This window comes from Alosa alosa, chromosome 22 (genome assembly GCF_017589495.1).
Source record: "Alosa alosa isolate M-15738 ecotype Scorff River chromosome 22, AALO_Geno_1.1, whole genome shotgun sequence".
Classification (NCBI taxonomy): domain Eukaryota; kingdom Metazoa; phylum Chordata; class Actinopteri; order Clupeiformes; family Clupeidae; genus Alosa; species Alosa alosa.
Genome location: NC_063210.1, coordinates 7,703,817 through 7,730,861, shown reverse-complemented (window position 1 = coordinate 7,730,861; position 27,045 = coordinate 7,703,817). Strand labels below are relative to the sequence as shown.

At 43.0% G+C, this 27,045-nt stretch overlaps 3 protein-coding genes across 8 annotated transcripts; 2 read left to right on the top strand and 1 right to left on the bottom strand.

Moving 5' to 3' along the window:
- Positions 1-57: 57 nt before the first annotated feature.
- On the bottom strand, positions 58-3,656 carry si:ch211-194k22.8. 2 transcript variants are annotated; one of them, XM_048233652.1, is made up of 7 exons: positions 3,118-3,656; positions 2,896-2,994; positions 2,213-2,269; positions 1,978-2,083; positions 1,596-1,837; positions 1,082-1,268; positions 58-730 (listed from the first exon to the last, which is right to left on the bottom strand). In XM_048233652.1, the coding sequence occupies exons 1-7, from the start codon at positions 3,202-3,204 to the stop codon at positions 528-530; spliced, it is 981 nt and encodes a 326-aa protein (XP_048089609.1). In that variant the 5' UTR covers positions 3,205-3,656; the 3' UTR covers positions 58-527. The 2 variants fall into 2 exon arrangements, with proteins under 2 accessions (XP_048089609.1, XP_048089610.1); XM_048233653.1 differs by lacking the exons at positions 2,896-2,994; positions 3,118-3,656 and adding an exon at positions 2,574-2,866.
- Positions 3,657-8,065: 4,409 nt separating this feature from the next.
- Positions 8,066-13,932, top strand: nfe2l1b (nfe2 like bZIP transcription factor 1b). 5 transcript variants are annotated; one of them, XM_048233632.1, is made up of 6 exons: positions 8,066-8,218; positions 9,312-10,190; positions 10,706-10,948; positions 11,269-11,358; positions 11,588-11,746; positions 12,189-13,932. In XM_048233632.1, exons 2-6 carry the CDS (start codon positions 9,636-9,638, stop codon positions 13,614-13,616), a joined length of 2,475 nt encoding a protein of 824 aa, XP_048089589.1. In that variant the 5' UTR covers positions 8,066-8,218; positions 9,312-9,635; the 3' UTR covers positions 13,617-13,932. The 5 variants fall into 5 exon arrangements, with proteins under 5 accessions (XP_048089589.1, XP_048089587.1, XP_048089590.1 ...); XM_048233630.1 differs by having other exon boundaries at positions 11,588-11,761; XM_048233631.1 differs by lacking the exon at positions 8,066-8,218 and adding an exon at positions 8,624-8,736 and having other exon boundaries at positions 11,588-11,761.
- Positions 13,933-17,542: 3,610 nt separating this feature from the next.
- On the top strand, positions 17,543-26,995 carry phkg2 (phosphorylase kinase, gamma 2 (testis)). The gene is made up of 10 exons (XM_048233648.1): positions 17,543-17,912; positions 18,168-18,271; positions 18,378-18,553; positions 18,649-18,703; positions 18,985-19,050; positions 19,210-19,373; positions 23,608-23,698; positions 23,848-24,001; positions 24,554-24,676; positions 25,177-26,995. The coding sequence occupies exons 2-10, from the start codon at positions 18,177-18,179 to the stop codon at positions 25,420-25,422; spliced, it is 1,170 nt and encodes a 389-aa protein (XP_048089605.1). The 5' UTR covers positions 17,543-17,912; positions 18,168-18,176; the 3' UTR covers positions 25,423-26,995.
- The last annotated feature ends 50 nt before the right edge of the window (positions 26,996-27,045 follow it).

Sequence of the window (27,045 nt, the reverse complement as noted above, 5' to 3'; positions counted from 1 at the left end):
GCTGCTGCTGCAGTGATGAATTGGACAAGGGCTATAAATAGAGTCTGAAACGGAGAGTTTGTTTTTATGTTATTTAATTATAAAAGAACTACAAACATAAAGCTAGTTTCGTCTGGGACCATGATAGTACATCTGAGTACACTGCCAAATAAGAAATACATTGAAAATACAATGTATGTGTGACTGTCTTGAGTTCTAACGTGGCTTTCACATGACAGTCTTTTACATTTATTACATGTCCATTAATCTCTTAAATAGAAAATATTATTAAAAAAGAAACGTTTTACAGACGACATTCAACTCTACATCTATTGTTGGCTGGGCTTTCTCCAGCCAGAGGCCAAGGTGAATGCAAAATGAAGACTTCTGTAACGGCACAGGACCACCGCTCTGACTTCAATAACATCACAGTCGTGCACAGTCAAAAGACTGCTTTAGGTTGACTGTGACTTTATTAAGGAGAGTGTAGGCACATAAACATTTCTGCGGGCTACCACCTAGAGAACACAGGACACTAAAACCATTTATCAATCAACGCTCGGCCTCTGCCCAGTAACACTCACGCTAACACTGCTTGCTCTGGGACTGGTCAGTCCAGGACCCCTAGAGTCCTCATGGTCTGATGGAGAGGGCTTCTTCCTCAGACGTTTCGCCTCGTTCTGCAGCTTCTGCCGGATATAGCCCTTGATCTCTGCGTCCGTCTTCCCAGGAAAAAAGTACTGGACAGTCCCTGTGAAAGGGGGCAAAAGAAGCATGGGAAATCGTCAACTGTGAGCCACTCTGACTTCTTCCTCCTAACGTTTCCTAAAGCAAACTCATTGAGGCATTCCAGAGCTTAAGAACAACATGGAGATTTGCATTATGTTTTATTAGTGTTTACTGATAAAACAAAATATTCACATGGGTTTAAAAAGTTTAATCAGTGGCAAGAAAGTGGAAAATACTTGAATAATTCAGACAAATATGGAGAGTAAAGAAGTACATGAAGCCCGGGTGCTTTTACATTTTTTCATTTAGTAGGCATTTCGAAAAGTGACTTGTGACCAAACAAGATCGTGGTAAGTGCATGTTAGGTACTTACTCAGGATGGCCTGCACCTCCTCAGTGGGCAGCGCCGGCTTGGGCTGGCCTCTCTTGTTGTACACCACGCCAGAGATGGAGTGCGAGGCCAGGCAGTCCCTCTCATAGAGCCCCCGCAGCAGGTCATTGGACAGCTTCTGAGCCGTGGTGCCGGTGTTGCACCTCTCCAACAACTCAGGGGTGATGAACTAAGAATAGCAGCCAGCAGACAGGAAATCAAGGCGAGGCAAAAAGGGAAAACACTTTTTTTTACTCGGCCAGGGGGAAGTTATGGCTGACATGATACTATATCTGGAGCACAGGTGCCAGGCTTGTGATATTGAACAAGCGTTATTCACAAGTGTGAGGAGAAAGGATAAGGTCTTTTCATTGGTATGTTCATTAATACCATATATTGGTGTAAGCTGAAGATGCATGGCACTGAATCAATACACAGTCTGGCTCTATAAACAGCTGTTTCAACTGGACCGAACCGCAGACCACTGGAAAGAGAAGTACCCATTGCGTAATGATACCTCTGTGAATAGTCTGGTCCTATGTGGAGAGTCCTGTAGCTTCTGGGGTGGGCTCTCCTGCTTTGGCCATTGTCCATTCAGGGCAGCTGGGGTAGTCAGCAGGGTTGGGACAGTGGTATCTATCTGTACTGGGACACTAGCCATGCTGGGAACCACTGGGACAGAGGTCTTGCTGTCCCTATTTGACCACATCTGGGTCTTTTCAATCAGGGCCTCAAGATGTCTGGCAAGCTTCCCACAAGCTGTTTAGGGATTTAGAAAAAATGAAAATGTCCAAGGTTATGAAGGTTGTTTACAAATTAGGGCAACAGACAGTGTACATGTGAGCTAACTGATCAAATCTGAAATGGCGAACCAGTAACTTGGAAATCATTGTCCATACCTGTAAGGCACCGAATTTGCTCTTTCAAGTTCTCCATTTCCCTCTGCATGCACAGTACCATGGCAATGAGCTCCATCTTGGAGTAGGACTGCAAGTAGTCAGCTTCCTTAAACATAAGAAGAGCACTTGCATGAGGACAAGTTAAAATGCTTACACCCACCAGTCATGACAGTAGGGTGACAGAAGACCACACCCCTCACACCTGCACAGCAGGTGCAGCCTGGGCCCTACTTACCTCTGGAGAACCGCTGTCTGTGAGGTGATCGGCTGGGGCCCCATCAATCTCAGAGGCCTAAATGGACAGTAAACTACTGATTATTTCATTATGACAATGGTTACAGCATGGTTAAGCATATGCATCAAGAAAACATAATAGAGTGAGATCTGGGTTTTGAATAACAGGAGAAATGTCATCATGCGTAATGCAATTTCTAACAATATGCATCGGAATTGACAGCAATCATGCAGGTGGTGATCAGCTAAAAGATATTACTTTTTAAAACTAATCTGAAAGAAACTTTCACTAAAGAATTCTAGTGACATCAAAATCGCTCGCAGTATTTAAAGCAGCAAAATAATAATAATAAAAAACTAACCTAAGTAAGATATTCGATTGGACATAGGTTGCATTAGATTTAGGCGCTAAATGCAAAGTATACCATGCTGCCCCATTGTTCTCCATTACTGGTGAGGCATGGCTGCTGCCTTGATCCTCTAAAATGCAAACGCACATTGTGTCGCTTTGGTGCTTGGAGTCCCTGCCTGAGCCCCCCATACAGTAAGCAATGATGGTGGGCTCACCAAACACGCATGGAGGCTAGGCGATCATCTCGGGGTAATTTCTGCCACACTGAGGTTGTCTTCACACCAACAATTAGTCTACGATATGTTTGCATGGTTAAGAAAAAAAGCCCAAACCCCAATGTTGAACTTCTGGAGCCCCGCAGCGGATGATGAATTTTCCTCTGCTTTCTCTTTGGCAGGATACATTTGTTTTCTTCGTTTCTGGAGACCGTGCTGTTGGACAGTTAGTGTAATAATTACCGTTCAGTGACCAAACATACTTTCTATATTCAAATATGAATGACAGAAATATGTCTACAACAGACAGTAAATACTTGGTAATTTTAATTATCTTACACATATGGCATCCAGTTTTTGGTCCTCTTCCTCGTCTTCTTCATTTTCGTAATCAAGAATTCGCTTCGCTTTTGTTTTCCTTCTCATTTCTCTCCCATTATTCTATTTGCGTGGATGGAAACGGCGTTTCTGCAAAATTAGCTATGCCTCTTCATCAAATCTGCCGGGTTTTTATGTTAAAAGGAAACTGCGGTCAACAGAATATATCTAAGTATATTGGTTGTTCTTCCTCTAAAAGTACTTCAGCGCTCTTAGGAAAGACAGTTCTTTAGTCCCCATACCGAGAAATTAAAGCGGACGGATTTTGAACAAAATGCACCGTAGCGTAACGTGGCACAAGTCTGTGTCGATCAGATTTAAAGCTGTAACATGCATTGGGAGGAAGGCAATCAACAGGATGAGCGGGCGTGTTGCCTCGGGTTGCATTTTAAGGATAGAAAATTTCACCCAAACCTAAAGGTGATTTATGTTAGGCGATCCTATTTGACATCGCTATAATTCCATCTCTTACTTTTGTCTAAACGCATAAAGTACAATATATGTTTTCAATGTATCATTTAGACGTACTGCCAAGACGAACTACATTGACACCAACATGTAAATTATGTATTACTCAGATGTAATTTAGAATTTAGTAATTTAGTGAAACACTCTGTTCATAATCATGACTTCATCAACTCCTCCACCCACAACTGGAAATGTTGGAACTGGCAGCTGGAACTGTTAAACAGTGAAATTGGAATAAATATCGTTTCGTCTATCTGTTGTCATATCCTTTTATTTTGATTGGTATACCCTACCAAGGAATGATCCACACTGTAGCAATGCAATTTTGGGGCTCATTTGTATGAAGTGTCCTTACAATTTGCCATGTATTTCATATAGGCTACAGAATCAGGGTATGGCATCCTTCACCTAGTAGCCTGGATGATCACTTCCAAGGTCATGGGTGCTTTCAAATCCAACTAATGGTTAGCCAATTACATAGTTTTCTTCTAGATCCAGTTATTTAAGGGGTATGTATTGACAGATAAATGATAAATGGAAGCATAAACTTTACTTATTACATGATCACACGGAATGGCTTTAACAGAGATTAGCTGTGACTTTTATATTAAAGTAGCCTCATCCATGTTCTTCATGCATGTGTCCCATGCAGAGCAGATTACCATGTGAGTGCTGATTTCGTGGTATTTTTCTAGATAAGTTTTTCTGAGAAAAGAGAACCATTCTTCGGAAAAGAATGCAGACTCACAGATGCCCATAGAAGAATGTCACCTACCATGCACTTCCCTCTCTTCCCTCCTATACCTCCTTCTTCTTCCACTTTCTCCTCAAATCACACTTTGACTAGTTATAATGTCAGCACTATATATTCTAGTAATAGAATTGACAGAAGCAGTCATTCAGCTTTGCACTAGCTTGAATGCTATTCTCCTTTTGTAAGTTGCTTTGGATAAAAGCGTCTGCTAAATGAATAAATGTAAGTGTACATGTAATGTCAAACTTCAGATCTAGTTATTCTGGCAGAAATTATGATGGATTATTCCTCCCAAATCCCTACAAGACCTATTTCTGTTTGAGTGTTTCCCTGAGGCATTAATAGTGTAATATACACTTAAATGTTAAATGTTTCTTAAGCTGAACACTAATGATTTTTCCTTTGTTTATAGAGCAGTAGGCCTAATATTATCATGATGTTTTTGTGTGTGTGTGTGTGTGTGTGTGTGTGTGTGAGAGAGAGAGAGAGAGAGAGAGATGGGGAAAAACACCCATGATCGGACACTGAAACACTGAGATGTGGGCCTTTTTTGGTGATGCAACATGGATATCGCCTCAAAAACAAGACACCAACAAAGTAGCATAAAACTTAAATTGCTTATAACAACACTTAACAGAATAAGATCTATCAAACCTGAATAATTTTCTGAACACAAATTCATGTACTGAAATGTAGGGTTCTTATTGTATACTGAAATGTAGGGTTCTTTTTGTAAACCACTATCAGATTATATATGATGCCATACTGCCATCTAGTGGTTGTGATGCCAGTAATGCACTTTACAGCATTACCAGGGAGCAAGGCCAGTAAATTTAAAGTGATGGTTCGGAGTAATTTCACTCTAGGGTCCTTTGCACCATGACCTCAAGCCAAACATCCTCCCAGAAGCTGTTTTCCCTTGTTCGAACATTGGTCGAGTAGCGCTATCAGGCGAATACAGAAACGAATGGCTTGTGCAGACGCTTATGGAACCCCACTAATAATGCCCTGAATACGAAACTTCTACAGTAGTACAAATATGTTCTGTACTCATAAACAGAGGCGGACAGAGTACACAGCTTCATTACTTGAGTAAAAGTACAGATACCCTTTGCTACATTTTACTCAAGTACAAGTAAAAGTACAACAGTCAGATGTCTACTTAAGTAAAAGTACTGAAGTACTTGTTTTTAAAAGTACTTGAGTATCAAGAGTACAAGAGTAGCCTATTTTCTAAATATTGCATTACTACTGCCACAGTGCTTACATTTATGTACAGAAACGTACATGGAGTTATGAAAAATGTTAATGTTAATACCTTGGAGAATGTAAAATGAATTGGTAAAGTAAAATCAAGTCATTTTCATCTTTTTACCATGTTGCCAGGGATGGGCAGTATTTCTAATACATGTATTTAAATACATTATTTCAAATACAAAATACTATTTTGTAATTGAAACACTTGAAGCGAAAACTATCATTAACTTGTTCAGAAAATTGAAATAGTCTGGTGAGATGGGGCCACAGGTTGGCACATTCCCGGGATGGACCTGCTGCGTCTTCATCCATTGTTTCGTCCATGGCTTCGTCTCTTATCTAAATCTGACCATGGAGTTGACTTTGGCGGAAAGCTGAAGGTGATTGCTGATAGGCTGTCCCAATCAGTGGCGCCTGCACAATCCAATCACGTTTGAGCGGGAAACAACAAATTGAGGGTTTCCGAGATTTTTCTTGTTCGTCCAAGGGAAAACAGCTTCTAGGGTGTTTGCCTCGAGGTCATGGCGCAAAGGACCCTAGGGTGAAATTACTCCGAACCATCACTTTAACCAGAGACTTTCTAATGAGGAGACACAGCACTCAAAAAATCTTCCATAGAAATGCATGGGGTTAGTTTGTAATGCCAATATGCCAGTTGTCTACACATATCCCACCCCTTCCACGGCAAAACGTCAATATGTGAATACATTGAGCCAATCATCTGCTGTGTTGTGAATACATTGAGCCAATTATGTAAAAAAAAGCCAATTATGTGGTGTGTGGTGAAGACATTGCCAATCATGTGTTGTGATCTCTTCGCTGGAGCAAGGTTGGTGTCGTGAAGCCTCGCGCACGCCCATTTCTGCCAAAATAGATGCCCGATAAGTCCCCAAAAAGCGTTGCAATATGGCTGCCGAGTGGAGGGACTTGCCTAAAAGGTCTTTGATTTAACTAAGAAAACAGATGGGATAAATTTAAGAAAAGGAAAGAAATGTATCAAGCCAAGTTCCTTGAGTCACCGTGTCAACAAATCAGGGTGATCTGTGGCATAACCTAGACATAGGCCCTATTTCTATTTGAGGCATATGTCAGCCTTAACCAAGACATGCACCCCCAATTCTTTAGCCATATATTTTTATCTGATAATGGAATGTTAGGTATTACGTGACATTAAAATGTATTAAACGTATCAAAATTGCTTAAAAAATGAGCTTATTTGAAACCTACAGGCCAATGTGGTGGACACCATTAACCTTTATAACTTATATAAGTATAAGTATATATACTGTTTTGATCCCGTGAGGGAAATTTGGTCTCTGCATTTAACCCAATCCGCGAATTAGTGAAACACACACAGCACACAGTGAACACACAGTGAGGTGAAGCACACACTAATCCCGGCGCAGTGAGCTGCCTGCTACCTTAACCATTAACCTTTATATCTGCTTCTTGTTATTTTAATTCAATGATCAAGATGTACATCCCCAACTGCCCACTGCGGTCTTCTGATGAGCGTCTGTTGAGTCGACCAGTCATAAACGCTAGGTCAAATTCTCTTTTCCTCAGTGGTTCCATGTTGGTGGAATGAGTTGTCCAGTGCTCTCCATTCCTGTGATAGTTTTGGGTCTTTTAAGAGGGGTCTAAAGCCATATCTGTTCAACATGCACTTAGTTCATTAAGCGCTTCTGCGTAATGGTCTGTATAATATTGTTTTATTTCCATTAGGCTGTTGATTAATTTGACATTGTTGTTTATTACTGATATTCTCCTTAATCTTACCATGTTATTGTTTTTATATTATTGATTGAATGGACATTATTGTTTATTATTGCTTTTTTCCCTCATTTTCATTGTTTATTTCATTAGGCTATTGATTGAATTGACATTGTTGTTTATTATTGCTATTCTCCTTATTATAGTCTGACCAACATTTTAATTTGTTCCCTGTTAAATTTAAGTATTATATTGTTTTGTATTTGTATGTCGCTTTGGACAAAAGCGTAACCATAACCATAAGTCATTAGGCTAGGCCTACCTATCAGCCATTGCAGATAGGCATGGGTCTGTGGCATGACATTTGTGTTGCTCAATCTTTATAAAATAAATGAGTTATTGTAGCCTACAACAGCATTTTTTTTAGCTGAAAATGATCAGGTCTATTTGAAAAGTATTCCGTGTTTTGTTGTCTAAATGACTAGTTAATGATTGCCTATAATTTTATCATCAAAGATCATGAAAGCAGTTCTCACATAACAGCACACATAATTATTACTTGAACTGAGCTGTTTCATAATAGGTTATATATTTGTTTACAGTATGTTAGGATAGCCTACATATTGTAGGTTGAGCTTGGGATTTCCCCCATTCAATGATCTCACCCAACTCGCGCCCTAGAAAGTTCTACGCATGCGTGCTTTACAACATGCTCGTCTGTATTAAACTAGCGATAGTAGCTAGCAAGCTAGTTGGGTGGAAATTTTGCAAGTCATGGTGGGCCATTCAAAGCGAAATACGACAAATAACGCAGTGGATAACGCGGAGAACAAAAGAAATATCGGTTGGATTTCGTAATTGTCATTTCAGGTGATGAGATACATGAAGCTTAATAATTCAGTTCTAACTCTTTAACGTATACAGAAGTGTGAAATAGAATTTAAAGCAGCAAGCTTGCTGGCCAGCACGAGCACAACCGGCCGGTTAGCATGCTCGGTAGATAGCTAGCGTGGCCGCTGATTCTGTGGTATAGATCTATGGATAGTTTATGATTAATCTCGTATCATGCTTCACTGGGGGTGAAATTATTTGAGAAATGTTAACGATGGAGAAATATTGAGTTGCATTTGCTATTTAAACTTGGTTTATTATCTGTAAAGGCGATGTTATACCCGCAACGTTCCGCCCCTTGTATTTTCCTATTGGATGGGATGTGTAACACGCCGGCAGGGTAATTCTATCCCTGTGTTGAGGGTGGCTGCTTTGGCTGTCAGTCAAGGGTACATCACTTGTTGCTATTGAGGATGTTGAGTGCCGATAGCGGAAGTGTGCGGGATCAATACTTCCTGGTTGTTTGGCAAGTGTTCGTGCTTTGTGGTCCTAGAATGGTGAGATAAAATAGTCTTCATAGGCCAGAATAATGTATCTGCAATGTATTAAATGGAACCATGAACGCATTTTCTACAGTTGTGTTTGTTTTTAAAACAAAGAGATGGGTAACCTATTTTAAGACCTCGGGTAGATTTTTGCTGGGATGGGACTCACCAGAGATGGGTGGGAGGAATCGTGTAACTGGTTAAGCATGCTATATTTTATTACGTTTTTAGTGAGCATTTGCTTTTCGAGACCGTATGACAGACCAGACCAGTTAGGCTAGTTATGCAAACCAATAATAAAGTGTCTGTATTCCTTTTCACAATACTTATGTAGCTGGAGTGCAGTTAATAGCAGCTGGCGAATTCGAGCTATATTTAGTTATTATTAAATGGATATATGTGGCTAAGGCATGGAGTATGCATTTTAAGGTGGCAGTTGCTTCATAACTTCTGTGGTTATATTCTGTCATCACCATCATCATAAGTAGCCTAATCACAATTATTAGGTTGCCTTTTTTTCTGAGGTCATTGAGCCTCTTAGCAGCTTCTGATCAGGTGTGTCAACAATACTTTGTTTCTTTCTGCAGGCTTGGAAGAGGTCATTGGACAGAGGACTACCTGCAGGCTTTGGAATACGACCATTCTTTTGAATTTTTTTGAAAGGAGTGCATTGAGAATAGCAGAGAAATACTGCCAAGAATCTGTATCTCATTGGCTCTCTAAAGGAAGTTCAAATAAGGGAAACCCGTTGGTTGTTTTGCATTCTTTTGTCCCTCATGTTTGAATGCTATCTTTCATTTTTCATTTGGACTGTCAAGTGAAAGAACAACCATAGCAGGCCTGTGGGTTTGACCCTTGTTTTTTTATTTTCTTTTATTTTTACTTTCATTTTTTTGGTGCTTTGCTAAGAAATGCTTTACCTGAAAAAGTACTTCACAGAGGGCCTGATTCAGTTCACCATCCTACTGAGTCTCATTGGGGTGCGGGTGGACGTGGACACCTACCTGAACAATCAGCTGCCCCCACTGCGCGAGATCATCCTGGGCCCCAGCTCGGCCTACACCCAGACGCAGTTCCACAACCTCCGCAACACACTGGACGGCTATGGCATCCATCCCAAGAGTGTGGACCTGGATCACTTCTTCGCCACGCGCCGGTTGCTGAACCAGGTGCGCTCTCTGGATCACCTGCGTGTGCCCAGCACCGAGGTCAGCGCCTGGCTGGTGCACCGCGACCCGGAAACGGTGGTGTCCGCTGCCGGCCAGTCAAGCCCCAGCATTACCCTGGACAATGGCGGTGGTCTGGAGGATGTGAACAACCCCGAAGCCTCCACCATGAGGGGGGGCAGCGGAGCGTCTGAGTCCACCTACAGCCACGGCGGAGAGGACAGCCTGGGAGCGGTGGCCCCGGAGGACAGCCAGGAGCAGCCGAGCGAGCGGGACAACAGCGATGACCTCACCAAGGAGGTATGGCACAGCACACCACACCTAGTGCCGTTGTTTCTTCCCCTGATTGGTTGAGAGTAAGATGGATTTTTAATTTTAACTGCATCCTAAATTAGCAGTGTCAAGGTCAAAGGGTCAAATTTCAGGAAGCGTGGCCACTTAAAAAGCCTTTCCGGTATGGCTGGTCATTATAGATTTATTATCTTGTCAGGTGATTAGAAGTTAAGATGGAGAGAATTTCTGAGCCTTTCTCACACGTCTCGGTTCGATTCTCAATGCCTTGAAACACAATCTGGTAGGCTGATCAGGGCATGGTTTATGGGACATAACTGCCGGTGGGCTTTGTTTGAGTTGATGATCACATGATCAATCCATAGTCACGCCTTTCCATGGGTTCTTTTAGTCAAGGACAGACTGTCCTTTGTTATGACGACCTATTAAGCCATCTGGCTACTAAATGGCTACTGATATGGGTGAGGTTGATTGATTGATTCATTTATTCATTCTCATTCATGCGCATACACATATATTCACAGGACATTGACCTGATCGACATCCTGTGGAGGCAGGACATTGACCTTGGCGCGGGGCGGGAGGTGTTCAACTACAGCAGCCGGCTGAAGGAGAGCGAGGCGGAGAAGCGCAACGAGGACGAGAAGGACGACGACGGCGGAAGCAGCGAGGAGCACCCCGAGACCTGGAGGAACGGCCTCAACCTGGGCGAGGACCAGCCGCTGACTCCAGTGGATGGGGAGACCGGCGAGAGCATACCTGACCAGGTGAGCCCTTGAGTACCCCCCCCACCACACCCCACCCCACCCAGCAGTGGCATTTACTTAAGAATAGGCTGTACTGCAGTGTACGTATGTCTGGGAGGGGCAGCCATCTGACTGCAGTGGATTACATTTCATAGTATGGTGCACTGCACATAACTCTGTGAAGCACTCTGCAGTAGCCTATTTTGTATATTTAGTATAAGGACAACACAGTCTGTCTTTAACTCTACTGAGAAGCAGAGTGGCGAGATATACACTAATCTGGTGTGTACTTGGATCTTGCGGAGACGCGCTGACCTGATCTGGGTTATCTGCTCTCTCAGCTCCCCAGCCTGGGCACTCAGACCTCTCTGTCCCTCCAGGAGTGCCTCAGACTTCTGGAGGCCACCTTCCCGTTCGGAGAAGAGTCGGAGGTAAAACTCCTCATAGACCAGCAGGGCTTTAGAAAGTGTAAATTACAAACATAAAACTTACTGCCCCTTTGCTAGATTGCAAAAACAAAACACCACTACCACCGAAAAGCTTAAATTCAGCTAATCTTAAGTGGTGAGCCAGGAAGAGAAGCTTTCTAAATGAGGTGTTATAGCTCTTGATGCTTCATGCAGTTAATCTAAAACCCTCTCGTTTCTGCCTGTCCTCTAGTTCCAAAGCCCAGCTGGTACCTCCGAGCTGAGTGACACGAGTGAGGAGGCCCCCTCCACCTCTCAGGGCCTGGCCTTGATGCCCGTCCTGCCTCAGGCTGAGCCGCAACTGGACTTGGAGCAGCAGTGGCAGGACATCATGGCCATCATGGAACTGCAGGTCAGTCCATATCAGGTCGGTGCCCAGTCATACTTATCCTTGGGTGGTGGTGGTGTGGTTAAGGAACAGAGAGTGGCTTTGTGGGTTTGATTCTCAGCAGCACTTAACCCCCGAGTTGTTCAAGGTGGATTGTCCTGGCAATTTGTCTCTGTAAATCACTTAAATATCTAAATACCTACCAAAAAAATAACATCAATTAAATATTGCATTTATATAGTGTACGGTCTCACAGTTTACAGTGAAGGGATGAGCCTCACTGCAACCATTGCAAATGTGTAGCACCCACCTTGGTGATGCACGGCAGCCATTTTGCACCAGAAGGCTCACCACACACCAGCTTACCTACTGGTTTTGTTGCTGAGAGCTGCGGTGAAAATGGTGGTTTTATATAAGTGTTTGCTGATCTGATTTGTTTTTTTTTTTTATTTGTGTCTCTGTGAAGGACATGGAAGTAAACAGCACGGCGGAGGGCTCCTACAGTAGTAGCCAGGCTTCAGCTAGCAGCAGTGGCAGCACTGGAGGCAGATCGGGCCCCATGGTTGGTTTGGACCCCTCGCGCTCCAACCTCATCAACCAGGACGTCAGCCTCCACCAGGCGTCCCTCCCCAGCTGCAGCCAGGACTTCCCTGCGCTCTTCAGCCCGGAGCTGGACCCTGCCGGGGCCCTGCGTCCGTCTGCGCTGCTCCGCTTGTCCTCCAGCAACTCCTCCAACGTCAACTCCAGCTTCGGAGCCACCAACCTGACGGGCCTCTTCGCGCCGCCGCCGCTCAACAGCACCACCAACCTCACGTCCGCCCACGCGCTGGCCGACCCCTTCAGCAGCCTCCTGGAGGAGTCCATGCTGGACGAGATCAGCCTGCTGGACCTGGCCATGGAGGAGGGCTTCAGCCAGGCGCAGGCGTCCCAGCTGGAGGACGAGCTGGACTCCGATTCGGGCCTCTCGCTGGACTCCAGCCACAGCCCGGCGTCGCCCAGCAACTCCGAGACCTCGTGCTCGTCGGCCGCCTCTTCCTCGTCCACGTCGGCTACTTTCTCGGAGGAGGGCGCGGTGGGCTACAGCACCGACTCGGAGGCAGCCGGCGCCGAGATGGAGGAGGGCGCCGTGGGAGGCTACCAGCCCGAGTACAGCAAGCTGTGCCGCATGAGCTACCAGGACCCGTCGCAGTTCGGCAGCCTGCCCCAGCTGGACAACGTCAACCACAACCACACGTACAACCTGCCGCTGGGCTCCTCCTCCTCGTCCTACCCCGACCACCACTCGCCGCTGCCCGGCTCGTGCGGCAAGAAGGCGGGCCGCGACAAGCCACTCGCCAACAACAACAACCACCACCACCACCACTCAAAGCTCCAGCCGCCGCGTGAATTCCTCGACAAGCACGCGAGCCGCGACGAGCGGCGCGCCCGCTCAATGAAGATCCCCTTCTCCAACGAGAAGATCATCAACCTCCCCGTGGAGGAGTTCAACGAGCTGCTGGCCAAGCACCACCTGAGCGAGGCGCAGCTGGCGCTTATCCGCGACATCCGCCGGCGCGGCAAGAACAAGATGGCGGCGCAGAACTGCCGCAAGCGCAAGCTGGACACCATCCTCAACCTGGAGCAGGGCGTGCAGGACCTGCGGCGCGACAAGGGCCGCCTGCTGAAGGAGAAGATGGAGTTCCTGCGCTCCATCCGCCAGATGAAGCAGAAGGTGCAGAGCCTCTACCAGGAGGTGTTCTCCCAGCTGCGGGACGAGCACGGACGGCCGTACCCGGCCAGCGAGTACGCGCTGCAGTACGGCCCCGACGGGAGCATGTTGATCGTGCCGCGCAGCCTGGCCGCTGCCGAGCAAAGCCGCAAGCCGGACAAGAAGCAGAAGGATAAGAAGAAGTGAAGACGCAAGAGAGACGGGAAGTCGCTGCCTTTTTTTCCTTTTTTTTGCGAAAAACGTAAAAGAAACAAAAAAAAAAAAAACACATGAAAATTACTCCAAAAAAAAAATCAAGGTTTTTTTAACAAGGCAAAAGAAAAGTGTCTTTTTTCTTTTTTTTTTGTTGTTCTTTGAGAGGATTCTGGAGGAGAGAGAAAGTGATTGATGTTCATGACTACCTGCATTAGTTTTTTCCTTTCCTTTTTTTTCTGAAACACGATGTTGAGGAAGAAGTGCTTTGAGTACTCGTTCTCATGTTATTTTTTTATCCTTTTTTGCATTTTGATGGGGGGGAAAAAAGAGATGGCAAAGAACAACATGGTGAATGAGTACTTCTTGGTAAACAAACCTGTGTAGGCCAAGTCCTTTGGCTTATCAGGACACATGGATGGTCATTTTTATCATACGGAGAAAGGAAGAGATTGATGTCTATTCCAGAAGAACTTTTAGCCAACAACAACAAAAAAAGCTCTCTGCTGTGTGCAGAGATGTTGTTCGACAGTATAGATGCATCGTTAGAATCTTTTGCCAAGGTATGGAGATGGATTCAGCCCTGTTGCTGAATGATTGGAGTTGAGGTGATTTTTTTTGAGGAGGATGGACCCTCATAGAGGGTCATTTTGATGGTTGAAAGATCTTGGATGTTGCGATTGAGGTAGGGATGTGAGGGTGGGGTGGGGCGACCAAGCCGAAATGGGGACACTTGTATAATACCTGCCTTGCCAGTTGTAACCAAAGGTTGTACTGCCCGTGGGGTACCTCCTCTGTCTCAAAGGCCCCACTTGCTGGACACTCAATGCACCTCCACCTCCAGGTGAGCGTGCACTTCAACCTGACAGTTTTTTTTTTTTCTTCTCGTCACTGGACAGTATCTCGACAGGGTGTCGTGTGTGTGTGTGTGTGTATGACCCCTCCCTTGTAGAGACTCAGCAACATTTAACCAGGAACCCCATGACGGCAAGGGCGAGGATGGGAAAAGGACGGTTTGTTCAGATCAGGGCCTTACAGTGTGCCCAGTATTTTCATTTTGAAGGTCGATGTCAATGACTGACTGATACAAAAAAAAAATGGATTAATCAGCTTGTGTACTCTGCACCTCAGCGCTGCGAAAGCCAACTTTATATCGTTCGTTGGCACCAAGATGTCTATCTTCCTGGAGAGCCTTCTGCTGCCAGCCAAGGGCACATTCCCCGGCAGGCTTCCACGGTCACATTGCATTCGCTCATGGACCTTGCCTGAATCGAGTGGGTCGGGCAGGCTTAGCTTAGCGTTCGATTTGCATTCCCACAAAGGAAACCGCTCTGGCTGAGGCGCATCTCATAACATCTCTCCCTCACACATGACCGCTGAGGGTGGCTGTTCTTGCAGAAGGTCACCAATGTGATAAGGAGTCCTTCAGTGCCACACTCTCACACACACACATATACACGTATTCAGACAGACTCTAGCCCTCTCCCTGCTTGGAATGGTCCCCAAGGACTCACTATACAGGCTTAGCATCTGGCTGATTTGGAATCCGCTGTGTCTTCAACAGTAATGTTTTTCTTTTCAGATCTCCTCAACAGTGTAGAGGGCTGCGCACTCAATTGTCACTGTGCCCAAAGGCAGCATGGACACATACGTAAACATACATACATACATACATGCAGACATACATAAAAACACATATACATACACACTGGACAATTTTAGCTGTCTTTGGAACAGTTGCATCTAGTTGGGGAAGCTCAAGTTATTATACGGTTTGAAGCACTTAGGATGGACTTGAACAGTGAAAGTGCGACTCTTTCTTCATTCGAATACACGTAGCTCTCTCGACAGATTTTAGTTTACATGCAGTCATCATTTTTTTTTTCAGAACACAGCTCTGTGTCGCTTGATGCTTTTCTGTTTCAACCGGTATTGAGTGAAACGAGCTCTTGTGTCTCCTATTGTCTTTATTTTTACAAGCACACTTGCATTTAGGGAGCGCTCGTATCTCTCACCAAAACACTACAATCTTTGTTTCCTGTGCTTGTTTGGGGGGGGGGGGGGTCAAATACGCCAGCTTGACGAAGGTTCGCATGTACCCCTAACCGTTCGGGTGATGCTTGTTACTGCAGCAAATTTGATTTCTCCCGAAGGCTGGTAGAGTTTGTTTTCTTCCATAATCCACGCTCTAGATGGAGTTCTGAGGAACTAAGATGTATTAAATAGCACTGATATGAATGTCTAATCTGCTATAACTGTTGGTTCTCACTTTTACCTTATTGGTCTCTGTAGCCCTTGCACTCTCACTATCCACAACAGAGCCATGCAGCATACCTTAATGTGTGTCTGATGCCATTTACAAATAAATATGCAAGATTAATATTAGCAACATTTTTTTTTTTTAAATCTCAAAAAGATTATTGACTCAAAATAGTTGTATAGATAAATTGGAGCTGTCAAGGAATGGAGGGTAGGGGAGGGGGTGGGTTGAGGGAAGTGAAATTTTTCGGATGTTTAGAAGTGGGTTTGATGTGAAGCATTGTTTTGGAAAAAGAGAACAGGTGAACAAAATTAGGTGACACTTGTACTTGCATAGCTACATACTCCAAAGCCCTGTTTTTTTTTTTTTTTTTTTTTTTAAATGTTGGTGCGCTCTGAGAACTTCTGTTTGTCATGTTCTGTAAATATTTTTATGTTGTCCCTACATGTTTGCCGTGTGAGAGCTCGTCTTTGAACCTGTGTTTGTGTGTGTGTATGTATGCGTGTGTGTGTCTGCGTGCATGCGTGTGTGTGTGTGTGTGTGTGTGTGTGTGTGTGTGTGTGTGTGTGTGTGTGTGCGCTCTTGTATGCGTAACGTGTATCACAAAGCCCTCTTACCTTTGCTTTGGATTTAGTTGTACAGTTTACTTTTATTTGGTTTTCTTTTGACGAATTTGCTGGCAATCTGGGATTGTTCTTTTATTGATTAATAAAATGTTTTTATTTTCAACCATGAATTAAATGGTTTGCTCTTAATGTGTCACAATCGTATTTTATTTTTACACCTTTCACAGAAAACACCCTTGCTGGTCACTACATGAAAAAGGACTATTCTACTTTCACTATACTATATATACTTATATTTAAGGGAGTACGTAATTTAAAGGTGAGGTAAGCGATGTTAGGCGGTTTCTAAGCTAAAACATTTTTTCCCACATACAGCAAACATCTCACAATATGCTAGCTTCCTGTCCCCTGAATACACTGTAAATAAAGTCTCTGTAAGACAGCCCAAGCTCCAAAAATGGCAACAAAAACAGCCTGGACCATGAAACATGACAAACTTTTCCAGCCATTCACCGACAAGATGTGCGTTCAGGAGAGTTTCAGTTGAACGGGAGGGAGGGGCGAGCTAGCTCTCTTTGTTTGAATGTTAACAGAAGTGACATTACACAACATCGCTTAGAGCACCTTTAAGTGGCAAGAAAGGAATTATCTGCTTTTGTTTTGTTTGAACAGTGGTTCTCAAAGTGGGGCCTTGGGCCAGGGGGTCTGCAAAATAATTTGCTAGAAATTATACAATTGTGTTATATTGTTAAAGAAAATCCTTAGATGGGAACATTTGCACCAATAACAGGCATATTGTGTGTACTTTCCTCACACCCCTGTTATCCATATGTTGGCCAATGTAATCCCTGATACAGGGATTCTGTGTTGCATGTGATGAAGAATAGCCTACATGAAGTTTGAACAATTTAGATGGGCAAATTCAGACAACGTTAACAGAGAATTTCATCAGTACAGTAAAGGCTATGTGAACAAAGATTAATAATGTTCCTTATCTGGCATGCTATTCCAAGACAAAAGCAATGATGATCGGCATGCTGTAGTTTACTGTCTAAATAGATCTTACAGGACTGCAGCATTCAATCGAGTTCCATTCCATCCTATCCTCTTGATGGCAGCAATGCATTGAACTTGGTTGAGGCTTCCCAACAGGCGAAAGAGGAACTACTGCGTCATCCTGTTTACTAAAGTGGTTGAAGAAGCTAACGTGCTTCTTGTGACCTAGCCAGTTATTCCTCTTGTCTAGCTGTTCTTGGATTGCAGAGGCTGAAATCATGCCTGTCTTCACAATCATGGAAACAATGTCAGTTCTGCGGTATTTGACGCGGTAATTTAGGAGCACATAACTTGCATAGCTAGTTGCAAATATGGATGTTTGCTTTCGGAACTAGCTGTCCTAGCTAGTTTGTGTTAGCTGCTTTGCGCAAGGCCGCTAGATCTCTCAAGGTGCAATCATCTATCAGAGTAAGTACAGTTGATTCAGCAAACATCACACGTTCTTCCTATCGCGGGACTAATGTCAAATATGCATTTTGGACTGAGTGTGTTGCAATATAGTCCTGCATGGTGATCGAGTCAAAAGTGACAGTTCTCCACACAGCTAACTACGTTAACCAATCTAAAATTGAAACTTGTGCCATGTTCCAGATAATAACAATCGCGTTAGACTATGTCGAATAAGTGGAGCAATATATTGTGTGTTTTACATCTTTAAATTAGACTACCATCATGACTCGTGATATCGTGATTGGAGACGAACTGCCTGACTGGGCAGGAGCAAAGGAGTTTTACCAGAAGTATGATCCCAAGGAAGTGATTGGCAGGTTAGTATGTATGGGTTTAAAACTATTTTATACAGTCTATTATGGTTTAAAATTATTTTATACAGTCTATTATGGTTTAAAACAGCGCTCTATCCAATAACCCCAGGGGTGTCAGCAGTGTGGTGCGCCGGTGCATCCGCAAGCAGACGGGGCAGGAGCTGGCTGTGAAAATCATTGAGATCACTGCTGAGAAGATGACTGAACAGCAGCTGGATGAAGTGAAAAATTCCACGCTGAAGGAGATCCACGTTCTTAACTTAATCAAAGGACACCCTTCTATCAGTAAGCACTGCTGGTGTTAGGAACCTTGTGACCTCGTATTTGCACTGTGTCTATCTGTCGGTTAATGGTGTTCTCTTCTGGTATTCTCTTCTTAGTTACTTTGATTGATTCCTATGAGTCAGCGACCTTCATATTTCTAGTATTTGACCTGTAAGTAACCTGTTGTATACGCACATTCCACATATTAACGTTGTATGATATAATATAATGAGCATCTCCAGAGAAGTTGTATGCACTTTATCTTCAAGTGTATGTGTGTGTGTGTGTGTGTGTGTGTGTGTGTGTGTGTGAGGGGAGTAATGGGGTGTGGGAGAGAAATGATGAAAAGGGGGATGATTAAATGTGTGTGTGTGTGTGTGGGGGGGGGGGGGTTGTTAAATCTTGGAGCATTACATGTGCATAACATCACTTAATGTGGACACTATTCACAGTATGAGAAGAGGAGAGCTGTTTGACTATCTGACTGAAAAAGTGACCCTTAGTGAGAAAGAAACCAGGTAAGATCAGTTTTGGGTTGTATGGATATTCAAGGTTCAGATATTTAGGGTAATAACTGTTAATCCTTCTGCGGACACAGACTAATCATTTGAGTCTGACTGAACTTTGTATGGTCCAGTCCACTGGTCGGCACTCAGACAGTTCTTGTTGTGTATTAGGAGTATGATGCGCGCTCTGCTGGAGGCTGTGGAGTATCTCCATTCGCTCAATATCATCCACCGAGACTTGAAACCGGAAAACATCCTCCTGGATGATCAAGGGCACATCAAACTCTCCGACTTTGGCTTCTCAGTGCAGCTACAACCCTCCGAGCAGCTCAGAGGTGAGTGGCATAGATGGACGTCAACACAGGCACTAGACTTATAGTCCATGGGCCAGGACCTAAAAAAATCACATATCGGTAGCATCTGAGGTGGCAAAATCTACCAATGATTTTTGTAATCCTCCATGCCTGAGGGACATTATTTGGTATGATAATGACCATAATGTCTTGGCTGCAAAAATGGCTCAACTTTAGGCTACAGTGGAATTTATAGGTTGATGTGCTCGAACGTTTGAAGACAAGTTTACTGAGGACTTTATGTTCTCCTCATCCTCCTCTTCCTCCGTCTGATTGCTACAAGTTTGTAACCTACACAATTCTGTGCACTTAATTTGTTTGAAAGACAGGAGCAGTCAGGAAGTTTGCAGGTCCGTACACATTTGCAGGCCAAGTTAGTTTCATCTTTGTCTATGTCTGAATCTTCCTTTGTGTACGCCCTGTAGCAGGATCTATGGTAATGGACTTCTGCTGCTACTAAGTCACGACTGGCTATGGATAGTACTCTAGAATATCATGAAAAAGTTGATTTTATTTCAGTAATTCCATTCAAAAAGTGAAACTTGTATAATGTATACATTTATTCCACACATACTGATATTTTTCAAGTGTTTATTTATTTTAATTTCGATGATTATAACTGACAACTAATGAAAACCCCAAATTCAGTATCTCAGAAAATTAGAATATTGTGAAAAGGTTCAATATTGAAGACACCTGGTGCCACACTTTAATCAGCTAATTAACTCAAAACACCTGCAAAAGCATTTAAATGGTCTCTCCGTCTAGTTCTGTAGGCTACACAATCATGGGGACTTGACAGTTGTCCAAAAGACGACCATTGACACCTTGCACAAGGAGGGCAAGACACAAAAGGTCATTGCTAAAGAGGCTGGCTGTTCACAGAGCTCTGTGTTCAAGCACATTAATAGACACACATTCAAAAATGTGGGGGAGATTCACAAAGAGTGGACTGCAGCTGGAGTCAGTGCTTCAAGAACCACCACCCACAGACGTATACAAGACATGGGTTTCAGCTGTCGCATTCCTTGTGTCAAGCCACTCTTGAACAAGAGGCGGCATCAGAATCGTCTCGTCTGGGCTAAAGACAAAAAGGACTGGACTGCAGCTGAGTGGTCCAAAGTTATGTTCTCTGATGAAAGTAAATTTTGCATTTCCTTTGGAAATCAAGGTCCCAGAGTCTGGAGGAAGAGAGGAGAGGCACAGAATCCACGTTGCTTGAAGTCCAGTGTAAAGTTTCCAGTCAGTGATGGTTTGGGGTGCCATGTCATCTGCTGGTGTTGGTCCATTGTGTTTTCTGAGGTCCAAGGTCAACGCAGCTGTCTACCAGGAAGTTTTAGAGCACTTCATGCTTCCTGCTGCTGACCAACTTTATGGAGATGCAGATGCAGATTTAATTTTCCAACAGGACCTGCACACAGTGCCAAAGCTACCAGTACCTGGTTTAAGGACCATGGTATCCCTGTTCTTAATTGGCCAGCAAACTGTAATGAATGAATATAACATACAAGTTTCACTTTTTGAATGGAATTACTGACATGATTGAACTTTTTGATGATATTGTAATTATATGACCAGCACCTGTATACATTTGGCCTCATAAACTCTTAAAGTCGTTGGACCTTCCCTTGCGGATTTTATTAGGTCCTCTGTGACGGATGGTTTTTGCAGATATGTCTTTTGCAAGGATCTTGTCAAGCAGTTTCTTCCTAGTAAAGATGCTACGGCATTTTCTGTGATACAATATGGATGGCATTCTACCCTCAGGGAGACCTTTAGCAAGATCAAGGATGGGGCGATAAGCTCTTATTTCAGCTGCTCTCAGTAGTGTGTTCCATGACTTTATGTTCATACAGTAGGTGCCACAAGGTTTATCATCTGAACAATGTACAGTATTAAACACTCCCCCATTGACTACCACTACTTCCTTCTGCCATGCTTCTCTATTCTGGGATGTACAACAATTTGAAAGCAACAGAGATATATCAGGAATGATGTGCTAAAATGAGGCCTTTTCCTACTCAGCAACAGTGTGTGTGTGAGAGAGACAGAGGGAATATATGAAGTGTGTTTTGTGTGCGTGTGTGTGTGAGAGAGAGTGTGTGTGTATGTGAGGGAGAGAACATGTTTGTGTATGTGAAGTATGTGTGTGTGTATGTGAGGAAGAGAAAGACAGTGAGAGTGCAGTGGCTTGAGCTGTGGCTTGACTGTGCATCATCAGTATTCTGCCACTCTCATCAGTATTCTAGCCTACCAACTGAAACTGCTCTCTCACACATAGGCTACATCTCTGTATATTATTTAAGTAAGTATATATATATACTCTTGAGGGAATCCCGTGAGGGAAATTTGGTCTCTGCATTTATCCCAATCTGTGAATTAGTGAAACACACTCAGCACACAGTAAAGTGAAGCACACACTAATCCCAGTGCAGTGAGCTCCCTGCAACAACAGCGGCGCTCGGGGAGCAGTGAGGGGTTAGATGCCTTGCTCAAGGGCACTTCAGCCGTGCCTACTGGTCGGGGTTCGAACTGGCAACCCTCCAGTTACAAGTCCGAAGCACTAACCTAACCAGTAGGCCACGGCTGCCCCTAATTTTTGTCCTTTCTTTTGTTCACACACAAATTGGGGAAGTGTACAGTACAGTTTACAGCAGACATCATTGCTTTATAATGATGTTAGTACCTTACTTGGGCCGGTTGGGTTATTATATCTAGTCTTTCACAAGTAGCCTAGTCATTGGTCATATCCTTACTCATTCTCATACATCTGAATCATAACACAAATAAAAATAAACAGGACTCACCTTGTAATCTGTTTTTGACACTACAACAGCCATTGTTCTTCTGTAGCCTAACTAAACTGCTTCCATCCACATACTGGCCCTGTGGCCCAGCAAACACCAACACCAGGGTTGCCAGATTGGGTTGAGTGATTTCCACCCATTCGCACTCAAAAACCCGCCCTCTTCAGCAAAAAACCGCCCCAACAACGATTTTGTCATTGAGAACCATTCAACTCAAAATGTTGTTTGCCCGCCTAAAGCTTATTTTCCCCCGCCCGACGAAGTCAAAAGAAGCCCAATTAGGCGGGCACCCGCTCAATCTGGCAACACTGACCAACACACTCTAAAGTTGGCAGTTTATATTTGCACTGTAGAATGTTCAGAAAAGAAATCTAGTTCCAGACAAATTGAAAAAACAGAATTTAGGCCTAATAGTTATGCAGGATCCACATACATTCTCTTTAGAATTAAAATATCATGGCATGTCCGATCATTATAGTTCTGGTATCATTAAGGAAAACAGATTAATTACCCTAAAAAAAATATTTTTCTGAGAAGTCTATATATTCTAGATGTGATATAATGTGCATTGAGACATCTCCCAACTTCCTCCATACCACTATACCTTAGTTCTGTAATGTATTTTGCATTACATTGAAATGCATTGATTTTCAATGGACAGCTATTAGTTATGGGTCTAAAATAGCTGTGTAAAGTGTATTCAGCTATCTAACCCACATATTTTCTAAAAGCCCATACTCTCTAGATGTGATATAGCAAGAGTTTGAATTTGACCCACCCACTTTTAGTCTTTTGCCTCTATCTAGTCCTATATTTTATATAGGTGAAAAAGTGTATGACTGATACATTTTAGCCTATGTAATTCATGGAAAGCTAAATTATCCATATAAACATTATATTTTCTAAAAGCCTATGCTACCTACATATGATATAACATAGATTAAGACATATTGCATCATCCCACACACTTGCATACATCTATACCTACACATAGGCATGTATTGTGAATTGTACTGGGTATGGGTATAAAAGCCAGTAAAAATACAACTAAGCTACCACTTAGAAAAGGTTATCATACCAAAACATATCTCTGACGTAGAGGATTACGAAAATCATTGCTAGATTTAGCCACCTTTGGTGATACCAACTTCTGCTCTGGCCCATGGACTATTAAATGTGTACATTATGTCTAGTTTTGGAGATAATACACGGTACCTCTTTTAATCTACGTACCAAAAATGTCTTGCTTCTTTTCTGTATGTCAGTCAATCTGTTGGATAGTCATAAAGGAAAGTTTGGCTAATAAAGGTTTGCATCAAGTGCAGCCATTTTAAACTGTGGTGCCCCACGGTTGATGGATACTGTAGATATTAACAGCAGCTAAAGTGACATTTGACTGTTCTGATCAGAGCTCTGTGGGACCCCTGGTTACCTGGCCCCTGAAATACTGAAATGTTCCATGGATGAGACCCACCCTGGATACGGGAAGGAAGTTGACCTGTGAGTTATAATATGTAAAATGTTTTAGCAAACATAAATTGCCGATGTAGCTCATTTCAGTTGCCTTTAGCTTAAAGTTATTGTTAATTTTGTGGACGGAGTTCCTCAAAGGTATCTAATATCCATGTTTTGTTTTTGTTTTCCCCCAGCTGGGCTTGTGGTGTGATCCTGTTTACGTTGCTGGCAGGGTCCCCGCCCTTCTGGCACCGCAAGCAGATGCTGATGCTGCGGATGATCATGGAGGGCCGCTATCAGTTCACATCACCGGAGTGGGATGACCGCTCTGATACTGTGAAGGATCTGGTAAGGCTTTGGCATAAGGAGGACTTCCTTCTCTCAGAAATTGGCAGAGTATTGATAAAGATATTTCAACCAGTAGTCCCTCAGTAGAGCAAGATAGGAAAGGAAACAATTAGGGAATCAAAACATATATAGGGCACTCATTTAAATGATGGGCAGAGTGCCACGTCTGTCAAAAAGTTTTTGTCAGTGTTTGCGCTTAAGGTCTAGTCCATGGTCTTGAATTAGCAAATTTATTTTGCCTAGTTATTGTATTTTACTTTAAGTTAGACTTAAGACGTTGCACTTTTTTCATCTTTCAATTTGGGGCCCATAATGTGACTTATTTTTAAATTTGACTGCAGCTACAAGAAGACTAGCATGCTTGACAGGCCAGTCTTTATTTAGGCAGAAACAGTCTAGTTTATTACTTTATTGCATACTTTATTGCATTTTTCCATCATCGTTTTGTTTTCATAATCATAAACACAGACCAGCCAGCATAATGAATCCGTGGTAAAGTACTGACTTGTTTGTGTGTTGCTTCACCCATAACCCCCCCTCCCCCTCCTCAAGATCTCCAGGTTGCTGGTTGTGGACCCCATACAGCGGCTGACAGCAGAGCAGGCTTTGGCTCACCCATTCTTTCGCCTGTACCAGAAAGATGTGCGGCTCTTTAGCCCTAGGAAAACTTTTAGGGTAAGTTCCCATTAACACGTTAATCAGAGTCAGGGGCGCGATCACAGCATTAATCATTTGTGTGTCTGTATGACCGAGGGAGAGATTAATTAAGATAATGCATGATGGAACTGAAGCAATGGAACCATGCTCTGAAGCACAGCTAGAGTTTCGCTTTAGATGTTCTCCAGGATTATGTTCTGCATCATATCTCTGATCCATTGGTTCCTTCCATTTAAATAGAATTAAACATCTAGGCAATTAAGAAGAAAAGGCAATGACCTTCCGTAAGTAGGCTGGGAATCTGGAATCATCTGAACCTGAGATAATACCAAAAATAGAAACTATGGTCGAGGGCTGAGGACTTAACTTTTGATTTATTCTTAATCTAAAAGACTGTATTGTGTTAGATGACCACTGTTTGTACAGTTAGTATAGTTGGTATATTTTAGTATTCTCAGACAGTGTATAATTAGCATGGTGTATGTCTGATGTAAGACTCCATTGCGCTGTGCCACCAGGTTCTGATCTTGACCGTGCTGGCCGCCATCCGCATCCGATTCCGCTACGTGCGCAGCAGGCCCGTGACACGCGACATCATGGCCAGGGACCCATACTCGCTGCGGGGCGTGCGTAAGCTCATTGACGGCTGTGCCTTCCGCATCTACGGCCACTGGGTGAAGAAGGGCGAGCAGCAGAACCGCGCCGCCCTCTTCCAGAACACCGCTAAGATCGTCCTGATTGGGCTCGAGGATTTTGAAACTTGAAAGGGCAAAGGTTAAAAGCTACAGTCCAACAACCCCACTCCCTCCGCCCATAGCAACCCCACGCACAACACTGTATTGTACTGCATCATGTCATTTAATATTTTTAATATCAGGTCATTATTGGTTTTGTTTGTTAACATAATTGTTTTTATGTGTGGTTTGGATTCATTGATTCAGGAGTAGCCACCCTGCCATCTTAGAGAGCAGTGGTGAGGTTTCTTTGCACCTCTGCACTTTACTTGTCAACTAAGAGAAGAGATTGGTCTGAAAGTAAGGTGATCTTAATGTGCGAGGCTATAGACACTGTGAATTGTTATCTTAAGAGTGCCTCAATTGAAAGACCCCATGCACTATACCTTTCAAGGTTTAGGGTGGTCTACTTCTGTCATGTGTGTTTAAATCTGCAGGGGAAGCAGAGATTCTGTGTTGGTTCATGCATTCATTCCCCAGCTTTTTACTGATAACCATTTAGCTACCATTCCTTCACACATAATGCGAAGGATTTATCTGATGTTCTACCTTTGCTGTCCATATTTTCTTCCCATCCTACTTTTAATCTTGATCTTTATTAGAATGTCTACATCAAAGTTCATTCCATCTGTAAAGGGGATCCAGACCTAAAGCATATTTGGCATTCCCACTTGGTCAAAAACAAACCGGAACCGGGACCTTAATGCAAAAAACAATGTTACTGTACAATTATTGTTTAATTTTTAATCTGTTTGTTACGTCCTAAATGAAGAACATACAAGGTTGCTGTGGACTAATTAATTTTAACACTGTAGCCACTAGTTAGTCCCATTCTGTTGTAGCTACTATATACCACTGGTCCAACTGAGAGCAGATCAAAATAGGCTGAACGCCCAATATACCAGAAATACCCCTCTAATATAGAGATACCTCAGATATTATAGACTTTATCCAGGGTCCAGGCTGTAAAATACAGGGCATGCTAGAGTACTGCAAACTGATGACCTCAGAGAGTTTAACAATGCTATACTATGCAAAACTATAATTATGTGCACAATATTATTATTATTCTTATAGTCCAGGAGTGTGTATGTGTTTAAGTTTATCTTATAGAAAGCATGGTACAGTGGTGGCAAGTAAAATGATCAAGCACTCATTTTGTCACAAGAGAGAAACATACCACAAGCATTGTGTTTAGATAGAAATAGTCAATGCTATTCTAACACTATGCCATTTATACCAACCTCTGAATGAATACCCACCATGACTAAAGACTCAAAACATGACATGACTATTAATCAGAGCACTTGGTCATTTTTATGCCGCTACTACTGAAATTTATATTTCAGTATTCCTTTTTCAAAAATGTATTGTTCCTATATGGTGTAAACTGCGAAAAGTGACAGTTTGTATTAGGATTTTGTCAGGTTGATTGTATTTTAATGTTGGTAATCTAAAATGTTTAACCAGAGTAAATTGATCTTATTATCATTCTAAAATGTGTAAACCTACAACCTAAATTGTAATATGCAATTTTTGTATTGTTGTACTATTTAATTTTAGAGTATAAAAGCCAAGAACAATAAATATTTACAAAACTAAATGTCACAGTATGAATAATGAATGAGAAAGTCTTACTCTGTGCGAAGTTGT

Bases quoted from the DNA above. Each gene is read 5' to 3' on its own strand.
- nfe2l1b (XM_048233630.1), top strand. From the start codon at position 9,636: ATGCTTTACCTGAAAAAGTACTTCACAGAGGGCCTGATTCAGTTCACC. The intron at 10,949-11,268 runs GTGAGCCCTTGA...CTGCTCTCTCAG, and splicing joins GCGAGAGCATACCTGACCAG to CTCCCCAGCCTGGGCACTCA. The intron at 11,359-11,587 runs GTAAAACTCCTC...CCTGTCCTCTAG, and splicing joins CGTTCGGAGAAGAGTCGGAG to TTCCAAAGCCCAGCTGGTAC.
- phkg2 (XM_048233648.1), top strand. From the start codon at position 18,177: ATGACTCGTGATATCGTGATTGGAGACGAACTGCCTGACTGGGCAGGA. The intron at 18,554-18,648 runs GTAAGCACTGCT...TTCTCTTCTTAG, and splicing joins CAAAGGACACCCTTCTATCA to TTACTTTGATTGATTCCTAT. The intron at 19,051-19,209 runs GTAAGATCAGTT...GTTGTGTATTAG, and splicing joins CTTAGTGAGAAAGAAACCAG to GAGTATGATGCGCGCTCTGC.
- si:ch211-194k22.8 (XM_048233652.1), bottom strand. From the start codon at position 3,204: ATGAGAAGGAAAACAAAAGCGAAGCGAATTCTTGATTACGAAAATGAA. The intron at 2,084-2,212 runs GTAAGTAGGGCC...CTTATGTTTAAG, and splicing joins CAGACAGCGGTTCTCCAGAG to GAAGCTGACTACTTGCAGTC. The intron at 1,269-1,595 runs GTATCATTACGC...TGCTATTCTTAG, and splicing joins GGACCAGACTATTCACAGAG to TTCATCACCCCTGAGTTGTT.